This window comes from Taudactylus pleione, unplaced genomic scaffold (assembly GCF_031769625.1).
Source record: "Taudactylus pleione unplaced genomic scaffold, aTauple2 ptg000005l, whole genome shotgun sequence".
Classification (NCBI taxonomy): Eukaryota; Metazoa; Chordata; class Amphibia; order Anura; family Myobatrachidae; genus Taudactylus; species Taudactylus pleione.
This window is the reverse complement of record NW_028284408.1, coordinates 18,175,051-18,189,573: the sequence shown is the minus strand read 5'-3', so window position 1 is coordinate 18,189,573 and position 14,523 is coordinate 18,175,051. Positions and strand designations below refer to the sequence as shown.

Here is a 14,523-nt window from a genome sequence, read left to right as displayed (position 1 = left end):
CTTGTTTTCGTGGGAGGCTTACGATTTTTCGGGTAACCCCACGCACCCCCGGAAGGGTAGGGATTTCTCACGCATTCTGGGAGAATTTCTGTGGTGATCGTGGGTCTCTGTGTAGGGGCGGGGCTTAATAACTTGATTCTCCATGAATTTCTTCATTTAGCCCCGCATCCTATTTAAATTTAAGCCAATCGCAATTTACCGTGAAGGGGGCGTGGCTTAATGACGTGACCCATCAGGCTCCGCCCTCATCACAGCCCACCTGCTTGGTCTCCCCAGGCTTCTCCCGGGGAGGACAAATAAAAGTTAGGCAAATATGAAATGCTGTTGAATCTCCATATCAGTACTTCCAGCTCTTTTTTTTCTGTTTTGGTGTGCCGAGCATTTTCTCGCTCAAAATGTGCGTCTTATTCGCAGAAATAAAACAACTGGAAGCAACAGAAGTATTTTGCTACATTGCACTGATCAATTTGATGTGCGATATTTTGTATATCTGTGTGTGACTGGGTCTGAATCTGTATACAAAGTACTGCGATGGAGTGACTGCGCTGTCTGTGCCTCTCCCCCCTTTCCGGTGGCCACTACATGCCGGCGGCCAAGACTCCCATATGGGCGCGCGTGCCGCTCGGTTTAAGATTTAAAGGGCCAAGCACTGTATAGGAGAAATCTGATTGGCGCCAGATTTTAACTTGGATCTATATAAGGATGTTCCTAGGAGCACTCTAGTGCCAGAGTATAGGCTCATACCTTGCTCCAGCATATCTGACCTTGTGCTATTGTCTACCTGTTCCTGACCTTGGCTATTCTTTGTGACCTGTTTCCGTCGGAACCTATGGTACTGTGGGCCTGATTCAGAGCCGCTCGCAAGCGGCCACTTGTTCGCTCCGAGCGATGTTCGCACAACTGCGCATGCGTATGGGTTGTAATACGCATGCGCGAACCAGTCATTGTGGTCGGAAATTGTGTGCTCGCAAAATAGCGAATGCCTGCTAATTTGAGTGACAGAATGAGGCGTTTGTGGGTGGTAACGGGACGGTGCTTAAAAACGGGGAGTGGAGATCCGAACGCAGGCGTGCCAAACGGTCAAAACGGGAGTTTTAAGGGTGTGCATAATTAACAAAGCAGCGTCATCGACCACGTCACTTGGTTGTCTCTTAGACTGAACTGTTCACATGATTGCGGTAGGAAAATGCTACCACAAGCACTGCGAGCAGTTCAGATGCCTTTCGATGTACTCGATTAATCAAATAAATAGCGGAGATGACGTATGATGCGAGCGGCCAGGGGGCGTCTTTACAAAATAGCGAGCGCATGTTTCGTTCGCTCGCTCAGACATAGAGGCGTCAACAGACCGCAAAGAGCGAGCGCTCAATTTAAATAGCCGGCCCCTTTTTCTGACCAAGCGAGCGCAAATAGCGTCCGGCTCTGAATCAGGCCCTGTGTTTGGTGATTCCTGGTTCGACTTTGGCTTCCATGTGACCTGATTCTGCCGTCGCCCTCGTACTTCTGTTTGTTTGATTTTGACCCGGCTTGTCGTCTATGCCTCATACGACTGATTACATACTCCTAGCTCCACTTCCGAGCACATCAGCACCTGTACGAGGGAACCTGGGCAGGAGGCTGTGACCTGCATGTTGGGTGCAGCCAAGTCCATACGTACTTGCAGAGGTCTCTGGTGAATATCATCGGCACGTTAGACTCCGCGACTCTGTTCTGGGTATTCGCCAATCCCGAGTACGGGTCAACATCCATTACCCATCCGTCAGTTGTGACAGCCTTATTGGAAGTCTATAAGATATAGGTACTCACCTGTATCGCCATCAGTTATCTGTGCCAGAGTCTTCCAGGTATACTGTTAATTACCATTTTGTCTACAACTTACAGTATTGCCAATATGTTTTCCATGTTCTGCTGTATTTTTATATTGCTTTACCTGTTTATTATTATTATTATTATTATTATTATTATTATTATTATTACCCTTTATATATATTGTAACACTGGGTGTTGAAATGAGGACTCCAGACAGGCAGGTACTTGGTAAAGCAGTGTCTTTTTATTGGTAGCAGACACTGTACCTTAGCATACGTGAGGATAGACCTGGACACACACAGGCACATACAGAAAATAAGCAACCAACATAAAAGTAAATGTCTCAGCACTCCTTGTGCTAATGTCTGTGGACCCTCCAGGTCCTGGCACCCTAATGCTAACCACCACCCCCAGCCTATCGTCTGGCCAGTTTTAAACCCTTCCTGTGCTCCAGTGATTGTTCCAGCTGGAGTTCCCTGATTTGAAAATTATAAATGTACAAAGGAATCAGACATAAAGAGCGTTACTGGTGAAATGAAATAATGCAAGTAAGAATTAGAGTGTTCCAAAACACATAGTTAAGCCTCTCCAGTATCATTTAGCACACTTAGGGCAATGTCCAGCTTGATACTCCAGAGCAGCACAATTAAGGAACAGGTTTTATTTAAATCTCTTTTCCCATTCCTCAGGAGGCTGGGTACACACCTGTATAATCAGTGGCTGATTGAGTAAAACTCTCCAGATCAGCCATTCCCACTGTGACCCCCTGTCAGCTGTCTGTGAGCCGTGGACACAGTGTATACGGCTGTATACGGGTGTTCGGCCCCATAAATATTAAACAGCGCATGAGATTTAACCACCCAATCCCGGCTGTTGCAGGAGAGTTATAAGCCATTTATTGGTTAACGCTCTTGCTTCGGGACAGCGTACACACCTTTACAATCCAACGTCTGTTCTCTCGATATCAAAAGAATGGCCCAACGATTTTATAGGTGTATACACAGCTTAAGCCAAGTCAGACCTAACTGCATTGGCTCTTCTGGAGGTTAAAAAATTATTTAGCAACTGAGGTGCCAACCTGAGCAGCAAGGTTTTTCCTGAGACCTTTCTCTAAAGTGAAGGTCCACTGAATTGAAGAGAAAGATGTATTTGTCCATGGAAGATGGAAGCTCACAGGTTGTTACTTATTTACTTTATTTTATATGTGTTTTCCAAAGGTCCATGATAGAAATGACAAGGGATCTAACAATCCATGAGTATTCTTCAGGAACCACAGCTGGAGGCCACAACCCTCCAGCCACCCTCTGGTGTAACAAGTTGACAAGGCAGATGGTTGATCCAAGAACTTAGTACCAGGGAGCAAACATAAGAATGGTCAATGTAGCAGGGGTACTAGTGAAAAGGACAGGAAGGTAGATAGAGCCAGGTCAAATACACATGGAATAATAGTATTCTGGAACTCTGGAGTTCGATAACCTATACTCTGGCCAGGAGTGTCTTAAGAGAGGAAGTGACCCATGTACATTTCCCGTCCGGGGCCCCCTTTTCTCTCCCTGGCAGCCAGCAGTCGACTGACGCAGCTGGCCTGCCACAGCAGCACCACCTGTCAGATAGTGAATGTATATATATATATATATATATATATATTTATATATATATATTTACATATACACTGACCACTTTGCCATTTTCTGCCTGTTTCTGAAATATATATATATATTTATATCTATATCTACATATACAGCTGCCACAAAAGGTTTTTCTACGATTGCCTTCATGTCTAATTGTGTCTCGATAACTGGAATAAACCCATACTATACTGAGCCTAAACTTGGTCAACCCTCGGTGTAGACGCAAGCCAATGATAAGCAAAAACATGTATGCAGACATAAATGTAGGCATTTATGGTATGTACAAGTGCAATGCAGAAATGTACATCTTTTGCAAAAACCTGTAAAAGAGCTCCGTGAGTTATTTCATGTAGAAGTAAATATAAATAGCTTATTCTCAGTACATGTCTCTTTAAATTCTGCACCTATAATATATTTTGCATTAGCCCTGTTATAAGTCATGATGTAATAAGTATAAATATATTTTGTGATGTTTGAATAACAAACTGAAATGCAGTGAAAATGCCAAGTTTTCCTAAACAAATTATTGGTGCAGCAATGTGGACACTGCTCTTTAAAATTTAACTAAAGTGTAAACACTGCCACAAATCTGTTGGGTGATGGTGAATCTTCCAGCATTTGGATTCCAGACCGAAAACTTACACACATCCTGCTGGAAATGAAGACGTACTTATTAGTAATTATATTGGGCCTTTTGTTTGAGGAGAGTTACGTGTCTGCTTTCAGGTACCGGTTATTTTATTATTACTCATCACATAGTGTTAATACTGTAAATGATGGAGCGCTGTACAATAAACGTCATGTTATAGTAAAAGCTATGATTTACATTTTTTAGCCACAGGCACGCATGAGGATCAAGTCAGACAGAAACCCATTAGCCGTATATATAATATATATATATATATATTATATATATATATATATATAGCTTGTGAAAAGAACCATGGGTCCAAAATCCAAGTGTTTATGCACCCTCTTTCTGAATTGACTATATATATATATATATATATATAATATATATATATACACTCAACAAACATCCTGGGTGTGTGTATATATATATTTATACACACACACCCAGGGTTGGTATCAGCCCATGGCCCCACCATTGCGGGGCTGCAACACTGACAGGAAAATAAATCTAGCAGATTAAGGGGCTCATTTAGCAACAAGTTTTAGCATAGTCATCGGCTTTTAAAACTTGTTTTGTTTATGATAATGGTGCTCCAGCCCTTCAGCACCTAACTGTCTTCTGTTTGAAAAATGATATTTGGGAGCTGATTGGCTTGAGCACTATTTATCATATGCAAGGAGTTTTAAAACTCGTTGTGTATGATTAAACTTGTTGATAAATGGCCCCCTAATTCCTCAGTTATCGAAGTTTTCCTGGGCAAGTAAAAGCAAAAAGTGTAGTTCACTCGACTTTGGTAGTGTACCCACAATGCAACAGAGGCCCATATATTTATTGTTAAAATATTTGCATTGTCTCTAGGTATCTTTATACCCATTGATTAGGGTCCTTTCATGTAATTACCTTTTCTAGTTAGTATATGTGAAATAATATCTATTTTTAACATGTTATTGTTTAAATATTTTTGGATTACATATTGTAAGTAGATGGCAGCATTGAGTAACACTTGTTAATGATTAATTAATGTTCAAATCTCTAAAATAACTTTAATATTTCAGATTGTCAGCAGATCCAACAACCTCTGTTCCTGTCGAGCCGTAAATATTACTTTATTTATTATTTTTCTATGGAGTGAAGGCGTCTGAGTAACATCTAACTTTGATAGAGCATAATATTTTACTGAGTATATATATTGGACTACTGGTAAAATGTTATGTCACTCGTCTTTTTCTTGAGAAACTAATATAACATGCTATCTACATACTGGGTAAAACCAACCGATGTCTGGTACAGTTAGTTATGTCCATAGTTATCTGTTTTGACAGCTGTTTAAGTTGAATTGACCTCAGTTCAGAATTAATGTAACGCAGGGGCACTGCATGCATCCATGTGTATGAGTCCATAAAATATAATTCCACCTAAAAAATGTTGCCAGCTCGAAAACACACTCAACCGTGAAGCTTAGCACAAATGTGGTGTCAGAGGAACAAGTAATGGATGTTTTCAATCTATTGACCATCTGTTTACTATTCCTAATTGAAAGAGAGTAACAATCCCCGCATGCTGCAATCTGACTGAATGACTGGATCATTGAGTAATTGTATCTGACACCTGAAATGAAATGTAATAGCTGGTGAATTGTGTATAGTTCTAACTCGCTGTAAATCAACAAGACACATCGATAAGATACAGTCAATATGATGCTCGGATGACCCCAACTATGTTAAAGCTGCAATTGCAGCTATTTCCTCGATAATAACCATCTCTATAGTTTCACGTTTGTGGCAATTTCTGTACTGAATGCTAATTACTTTTCGTGTTTGGTATTCTGAACATTGCTTTAAAATCATGGCTTTTTGGCAATTTTCAGATGATTTGATCATTACATATGGCGGTTTGCAACTTGCTGTGTTACCAAATGGAATGTAGTAATCTTATCGACATTCAGAATGTCAACTATGACATGGGGTGCAGAGTTATGTAGAACACAGACATACCGACATGATATTAATGTGATGTAACGCATTGTAACCATGTTGGTTTCAGAACTTTAAACGTGATGCTTTGCCATCTCATTACTACCATATCGGTATGCCTGGTTCCACATACTACTGTCCCCATTGTCTTTGTCAACATTCTGAATGTTAATAGGTCATACCAATCCATACCAAACCAAATCGGAGGCTATTACATTCCCCCCATACTGTAGATGTTGATATTGCACTGATCTAATTTTTCAGGTGATAGACACCCCTCTGTGTCTATCACCTGAAAAATTAGATCAGTGCTCAGTCCTGTTAGGTACCACATTGGTTCTTGCAGTCCAATTTCAAACTCGCATTGATTTTTCCAAGGAAATTGCTTTTTTTTTTGCTCACTGGCAGGTGGCCAGAGTAGGTGAAAAAGTAGGTATAATCTTTATTTCAAGGAAAAAATGTCAGGACCCATTGCAGAACCTCTGATATAGCCCTAGCCCTCCAAATCTCCAAATGAATAATCATGAACTTAGTTGACACCAGCAGAATCCAGGTACAGCAGACAGCTTGAGTACTTACCAAGTATTTGGTTTATTGAAGTGTAGCAGAGGTGTTTGTACAGCCATACTTAATGTTACAGACTTAGTAGATCTGGATGGAGTGGAGCTACAGAGGACCAACCAGTCATCTATGATGGTAGCGGTGCAGGTACACGCAGGATATATGCAGGACACGCAGAATTTATACACAGTTTCTCTGGAGCTAAGCGGAACGCGTCCATGCACAGAAGACAAAACGGCTGCCATCTTAATAAAGTGAAATGCTTCACTTATGGGAGGTACTTGGAGGTAGCACACTCCAAACTTCAACAGCCCCCTCGCTGCAAGCTTTCTCCATCTTACACAAACATTTTCAAGTAAAGCTTGTTGCAGCAACATATAAAACAAATGTGAGGGTCAGATAAACAAGAACATATCAACATTGCAAGTAAATTCTAGTCCACATTTCTTTAGAATTACGTCTTAATGACTGTGATGCAATTCCCTTAGTAAGCATGTCAGCAGGATTCTTCTCACTAGCTATGTGAAACACAACAACAAGCCCATATTCCATAAGCTCAAGTCTATTGTCACCCTCAATGTTGAAGGTGTCTTCCTTATTTATAAGACCCAGTTCACTCAAAGAGGTATATTTACTAAAGTGAGAGTTTTTAAAAATGGAGATGTTGTCCACAGCAACCATTCCGATTCTACCTAACATTTAACTAGCACCTTCTAGAAGATAATAGCTAGAATCTGAATGGTTGCTATGGGCAAAATCTCCACTTCTAAAAATTCCCCACTAAGTCTCTCTTTAAAGTGTAGCGTTTCATTCACTATTTTGGATTTTCATTCACACCAGTAATTTCTTGACTTTTCCTGTTGGATATTTTCGGGTTCACAGAATGTGATATTTGCAAACTCCTTATAATATTTTTTCAGTGGTTATCCATTGTTTGATCTTGCAGAGGTTCTTTTCTGTAGTTGGATGGCCACACTGGTAGCCTCTAGTACAGGTATGTCTCCAGCTGCTGGCATATCCAATAACACATACTTATTCTGCATATCCAACTCCAGCTTCCAGCTTTGTTTAAGTGGTGCTGTTTCTTGGTATATAACATCTCTTGACTTGACAACTTTTTGGTTTTAAGATTCCAAAGTCTATAGCCTTTACTCACTTGACAGTATCCAAGCATGATGCATTTCATGAACCTACATCTTCTTACTTTGGGGATGTGTACATAGGCAATACACTCAAAAACTCTGAGATGTTTGGTACTTGGTTTTCTTCCAAACCCCATCTTTTATTGTTGTTTTGTCATTTAGGGCAACTGAAAGAGAACAATTCTTCAAATAGACTGCCATTGATACTGCTTCACCCCAAAACACTTGTTTAGGTTGGCATCTATTAACATAGTTTGGGCTCTCTCCAATATGGTGCGATTTATACACTCACTTACAACATTCTGTTTTGGCGTGTATGCAATGGTCAGTTGATGCTCAATGCTATGCTTCTTCAGGAAAATTTCCACATATTTATTGAGATATTCTCCTCCTTCGTCAGACCTGCAGACTATTAGTTTGTGACCAGTTTCAGTTTCCACTAATTTCTTATACTCTGCAATCTTGTTCATCACTTCTCTCTTTGATGAAATACTGTAAATGTGTTATTCTTGTGAAATCATTGATGAATGTTATGAAGTATCAGTATCCACTTATCGATTTAACCTCCATCAGACCACACACATCTGTATGCCCCATTTCCAGCTCTGCTTGCTGATTTTGGGAATGGGGATGGGCAACAGCTTTGCTTGCCTATAATACAGCTTCCAAACGTTGGTCTTAGATAGGATAGCCATCCTATCTAGGAGTTTTTTGGATACTGTCATATTCAATGTGACCTAACCTTATGTACCAGAATTCCATAGATTGTAAGTCAGAGGTCATCATTGCATAACACTCTTGTGTGTCAAAGACATATAGCTGACAGCACTGGGTACCTGTTGCTAAATACAATCTTTCTGTGACTGGCTGTGACACTTAAAGCTGACTCATCTTTGATATAGCACTTACTTTGTTTAGCATTCACATTTCCCAGTTTACATTCAGATGCTTTCTCCAATCTTATGACTACTTAACACTTGCATTTGAATTTTCTGGCCTTTTCATGTGTAATGCAGTATTCTCAGAATTTAATTCAACTGGAACACATTCTTGGAACTGTAGCAGTTTTGTCTGGATAATTTCTGTAGTTTACTGAGCTGCGTTAGCTTTTAACACTATTACCTGAAAATCAAATTCAGGTGTTTTCTGTAGCATTACCATGACAATCTCCTTGTCATCTACTTGGACTCCTACAGATGTTAACTGCTGGGTATGGACATCATTTTATCAATGTAGTCACTCATACATGTGCATTCACTCAACTTGATATTATATAATATACACCTCAAATATTTTTCCTCATCAGACCCTTATCATCATATGCTGCCTGCAGGGCTGTCCATATGTTTTAGCTGGCACTTTCCCATATATGATAGAATATACTGTATATGTTGTTCAAAACTTAAGGCTATTGTTCCCATGGCTTTTCCTACATAATCTGGGCTTGAACTGCACCTAGGTTAACTTTAATTTTCCACAACTTCTCATGCTTAAGTTGCATTTCCATTACAAATTTCCATGTGATGTAAGTCTCTGAGGCTTATAGCTTAAAACAATGATGCAGCCTCACTGTTTAATTCCTCTGGATAACTCTGCTGGTTTACTTTTGCTGACACATGTCATCACATTTGTCGTCTGGTGTGTCCACAGCGTTTAGGTGCCTGGGCCCTTAATCTGTTGATATGTGTGTACTATTTATGTTGGAATGCAGGTTATAATAGAAGACACCAGCAGCAGATATCCTTAGTACTTAACCAAGTGTTTGGTTTATTGTAGTGTTGCAGAGGGGTTTGTAAACCATACTCACTATTACACATTTAGTAGATCTGGATGGAGACATACAGAGGACCAGTCTGTCATGTATGATAGTAGCAGTGCAAGTACACACAGGATATATGCAGAATAAGCAGGATACAGTATATGCACAGGGTCTCTTGAGCTAAGTGGAAAATGTCTTTGTTCCACTGTGGTGCTCTAAAACATTTACAAGATGGTGCCACGCATGCGCAGAACACCAAACCGCGGCCAAGTTGGTAAATTGTAATGCTTTACTTATGGCAGGAACATGAAGATAGCACAGGAGCAAACTCCAAAGTTCAACAGGAAAGACTTTTTTTTATGAAAAACGCTTGCTATTATTTTTCAACTATTAATAAAAAGTGCAAATAGCCACTTGACACCTTTTAAAAACCACCAGTACTTTCCTTATGGCCACTAACAGCCTTCTATATGGTCCTGCAATCTCGGTTGCCACTTTTATGTGGCCCAGGATAGTTTCTCCACTTTTTCATGCACTTCTCCCAGATTGCATTTTGTACAAAAGTCGCACACCCTCGCAGCGAGTCCCACAAATTGGCGTTTCTAATTGGATCTCATATATCTCGTGTGCACGCCTTCATGTGATGTATGTAGGTTCATGAAACAAACTGGCACTTGCAAACTCACACCACATAGGATTGAGCCCAGAGTGTTGGACTGACCAACCAAGGTACCGCTGGGACCCGCTGCCAGAGAGGATCACACCGTGTATCCCAGGACAATGTTTAGTGATGAAACATTTGCTGTAGACAAAAGCCCGCAGTGTCTTTGTGCAAGGAATATGTTATTATGTGCGGGGGAGTGAGCCAGGAATTTCTAACCTCTGTCCCGGAATACAGTGTCGTACTTTCTGGCAGCGTGTCCTACCAGTTCCACAATAGGCAAGTACAACTCGGGCCAGTTCCAACATTTATATATCAATACATCCAGCCACGCTTTTACTTTAGGCTCTTTGGGAGCTTACCTGATTTTGTGTAATGGTAACTTTGAGGCTCGTAGAAGGTACAATGGTAAATCAGATGGTAAAAATGCCCAACCATATCACATTGTGTAATGGTTGGCAGACATCATCAACATTTTTTAATTTGATTGCTGTCAATTTGTTCCTTACTCTACTCCCAGATAATATTAGCAGCCAGAGACTGCTGACTCGATGTGGGCACACCCCACCATGCATTCTATTGATTTTATATTTACACTGTAATTTACTTTCCATTCTACCCCATGGGACTGATTCAGAGGCGCACGCTAAGTGCACGCAATTACAATGTTCATGCCGTTGAGCAATTATTTGCTACTGCGCCTGCACACAATATTCAGAAATCCCTTACGGCCTATGGTGTACACACATATGCACTGTTACGTAGGACCGCTGGTATAAGAGATGGCGAGACAAAACCATGGGTGCTCTTACGTGGTCTGGGAGCTGGCCTGAAGTATACTCAAAAAAATCTGTGGTGTGTTATGATAGAGTCACGGGAATGCCAGTGAAAGTCACGCGCAGAGCTGCAGCCACAGAGGCCATGTTCAGATGGATGCACTGCAACCTGCCAGGGGCGCCGAGAGGGGGGGGGGTGCAGATTACCCAGGCCCGGGCTTCCTGAGGTGCCTGGCGGGGGCCCAGGTCCGGCGCCGCCCCCCCTCCCTCACAGCAGTCTCCTATGCCTATGGGGGGAGCGATCACACTGATCGCGCCCCCCCTGGCTTTGCGCCGGGCTGAGGGGGCTCGGAGCGCCTGACACCCCCCCCCTCCCCAGCACGCCTGCAAAACTTTTTTTCCCCGGGAAGGGGGCGTGGCCACGCCACAGCGATTAGCCAAGCCCCCTATAACCCTGGCCCGCCACGGCTCTTGGCGGGCCTGCAACCTGCCATAGGGCAGATGCAAGTGTCGATGATGCACGTAATGGTGGAGTGTCTTGAATCATCAGCGGTGTTACACCATGCAGCAATGCTGAAAGTGGGTGTTTGCACATTCAGGTGCATGCTAGTACACGAGGGAAGGCAGAAAGTAGCATTTGCCTATTATCGCCACCACGGCAGGGACTGCATGTACCTTTAAATCAGGCCCCATGTCTCTCTACATTCAGTTTTCAGTGTGGAAATCATGGCTTGTGATGAGCCAACAGAAATATATACATCTGTGCATATAGACCCAAGAATGGTTACCTAAGCATAGTCATAGGCAAATGCAGGGGGGCTTCCGTCTGCCTGGAAACCCCCATCCCCAGCCCACACCATGACCACAATAGAAATAGTAATGTAATAGAATTTTACTAGTGCTGCATGTTCTTCTCAGTATCGCAAATGAAATAATTAGCAACACCTGAGGATCTTTTAACATGTATCAGTCAGTAATAAATATCCTGTGCACCAACTAGGAGATCTGGAAAACATTCACTGTTACGGATGTGCTGCTATAGAGCCCAATATATACATATATATCCAGGGCAATGCTAGGTTCTGCTGCTGCTCCCCCAGACTCCTGGACTTGTTCCCATGCCCTGGAATGGTGCACACATCTAAAATAAAAACATTCAGCTCAGGCTTGATGGCCGTACTGCCACATTTAATGACTTAAGCTGGCCACACATCTAAAGATTATCTGTCCAACCAGCCAACTAGTTGATTGGTGGATTGAAAATCTGGTAAGGTATACAATCAGCAATTTGTTCCCAAACACTGGAAAATGGACAAAAACTGTTTGAATAAATAGTTTAGATCAAACATTTAACAAACTTGTCTGAACGACCATTTTCATCTGTTTTCTGGCATTTAGGAGCAAATTGCTGATCATCAGTTACTCCCATACGTTACCAGATTTTCAATCCAACCAATCAACAAGTTGGCTGGTTGGATGTAAATTGGTCTAGTGTGTGGCCAGCTTTACTGTGATCACTGGTCCTCTATATGCTGTATGACACACAATATACTTTGTATGATGCATATTAAAGCTGGTTAAGTGCAAATTCTACCCTCTTCATGGACTGGCCACACTCATTCTAAAATCAAGCATTTGAAAACCCCCCTCTAGAATTACTGCGTTTGCCACTGATAGTGATATGCTGAATGAGGTATTACTTTGTAAATTATTGCTGAAGATAATAGTATAAATATTACATAGTACATTTCATATATCTTTTTATTGTCAGTAATGATCAAGTCATATATATTTTACCACGAAGTGATCGGCAGGCTGAGGTTCTGAGGAATATAACCTCCTCGTCTGACGAGGTAATAAGAAACGTATTATTTTATTTTATATCAAATATATTTTGTTATATTCTAATTATTGTATTGGACATAAGTAATTGTTTTACTTCTGGGAGCCTTTAATTTCTGCCACTCTATTCCTGCATCAGATGTAAGTTGCTTCTCTGTGGACTAAGGGCCTGATTCAGAGCCGCTCGTAAGCGGCCGCTCGTTCGTTCCGACCGTTGTTCGCACAACTGCGCATGCGTACGGATTTTAATACGCATGCGCGAACCAGTCAGTGCGGCCGAAAATCGTGTGCTCGCTAAATAGCGAATGCCTGCTATTTTGAGTGACAGAATGAGGCGTTTGTGGGTGGTAACAGGGGAAGGTGCTTGAAAACGGGGAGTGGAGATCCGAACTCAGGCGTGCCAAAAGGTCAAAACGGGCGTTTTAAGGGTGTGCATAATTAACAAAGCAGCGTCATTGCCCACGTCACTTAGTTGTTTTATAGTTAGAACTGTTCGCATGATTGCGGTAGGAAAAACCAACTACAAGAATAGCGAGCAGTTCATACGCCGTCCGATGTACTCGATTAATCTAATAAATAGCGGACATGACGTATGATGCGAGCGGCCAAGGGGGCGTTTTTTTCAAAATTATGTTCGCATGTTTCGTTCGCTCGTTCAGACATAGAGGCGTGAACAGACCGCAAAGAGCGAACGGTTAATTTAAATAGCCAGCCCCTTTTTCTGGACGAGCGAGCGCAAATAGCGTCCAGCTCTGAATCAGGCCCTAAGGGCCTGATACAGCTAGGATCACAATTGCTAATACCCACAACATCGTCCGACTGTTGCGTTCTGCGCAAGCACATGCATTGCAGTGTGCAAACTAGCTTATGCGATCGAGACTCCGATCACAGAGGCTACTCAGATCCCTTGCACAGTGATTGACAGGAAGCATAGTTTGTGGTTGGTGATGGGGGGGTGGTCGGGGAAACGCAGGCGTGCCAGTGCGTTCGCACGCCGTTGCAGGGGCGTACATAAATTAGCCACTGCGATGCCATACGCAGTGTGAGGTCTCATAGCGTGCGTGGATGTTAGCAGTTCCTGAATGAGGTCTGACCTGCCTTAACTGTGAGCATGGGTCCGATGTTACTCGATGTTACCGATTATTTTGCTATGTTGCTAAAGTATACTGATGTGAGTAAGGGGAAGTGGACGTCCTTATGTTAAGTTGCGATCGCAAACATTTTCATATCACCGACAGGACAATATCAGCCAAGAAAGAATTGTCCTATATAAATTCACCAAGATATATTACTGAACGTCCATGTGCCCTTTAACATGCTCTGCAAATTTCCAGCAAATTTTCTTTGCAATGCATTATGATTTAAGGTGGGATGAATCAAGCATCTCACTTTGAATACGATCAAAACTGCTGATAGCTCTGCCGGGCCCAGAGGGGACGGAGGATCCCGGGGAGGTGTGGCCAGACCCCCTCCTTACAAAAAAAACATAGCAAGTTCACGGCCCCACATGCTGCACAGGGGGGCGCAATCGCTCCTCTGGCACGTAACGCAGGGAGAGAGGGGATTGACTACTGCATGACAGCAGCATGAGTGCTGGGCTGGGAAGGGAGGCTGCAGCAGCAGTCAGTCCTCTCTCTCCCTGCCCGGAAGGCGAGGGGCGGGGGTTTGAGCTGCAGGACCCGGGCCCCTCCAACAGGCCCGGGTAAATAGTACCCGCTCCCGCACCCCTCTTGGT

General features: G+C 42.4%; 1 protein-coding gene across 1 annotated transcript in view; it reads left to right on the top strand.

The window, feature by feature from the left end:
- The first annotated feature begins 4,092 nt into the window (after positions 1-4,092).
- Positions 4,093-14,523, top strand: part of CPB2 (carboxypeptidase B2) — a 46,459-nt gene continuing 36,028 nt past the window's right edge. The window contains exons 1-3 of the mRNA XM_088477659.1: positions 4,093-4,166; positions 5,130-5,168; positions 12,718-12,799. Coding sequence (XP_088333785.1) covers positions 4,099-4,166; positions 5,130-5,168; positions 12,718-12,799 — 189 coding nt within the window. The 5' untranslated portion in view covers positions 4,093-4,098. The remainder of the gene's footprint in view (positions 4,167-5,129; positions 5,169-12,717; positions 12,800-14,523) is intronic.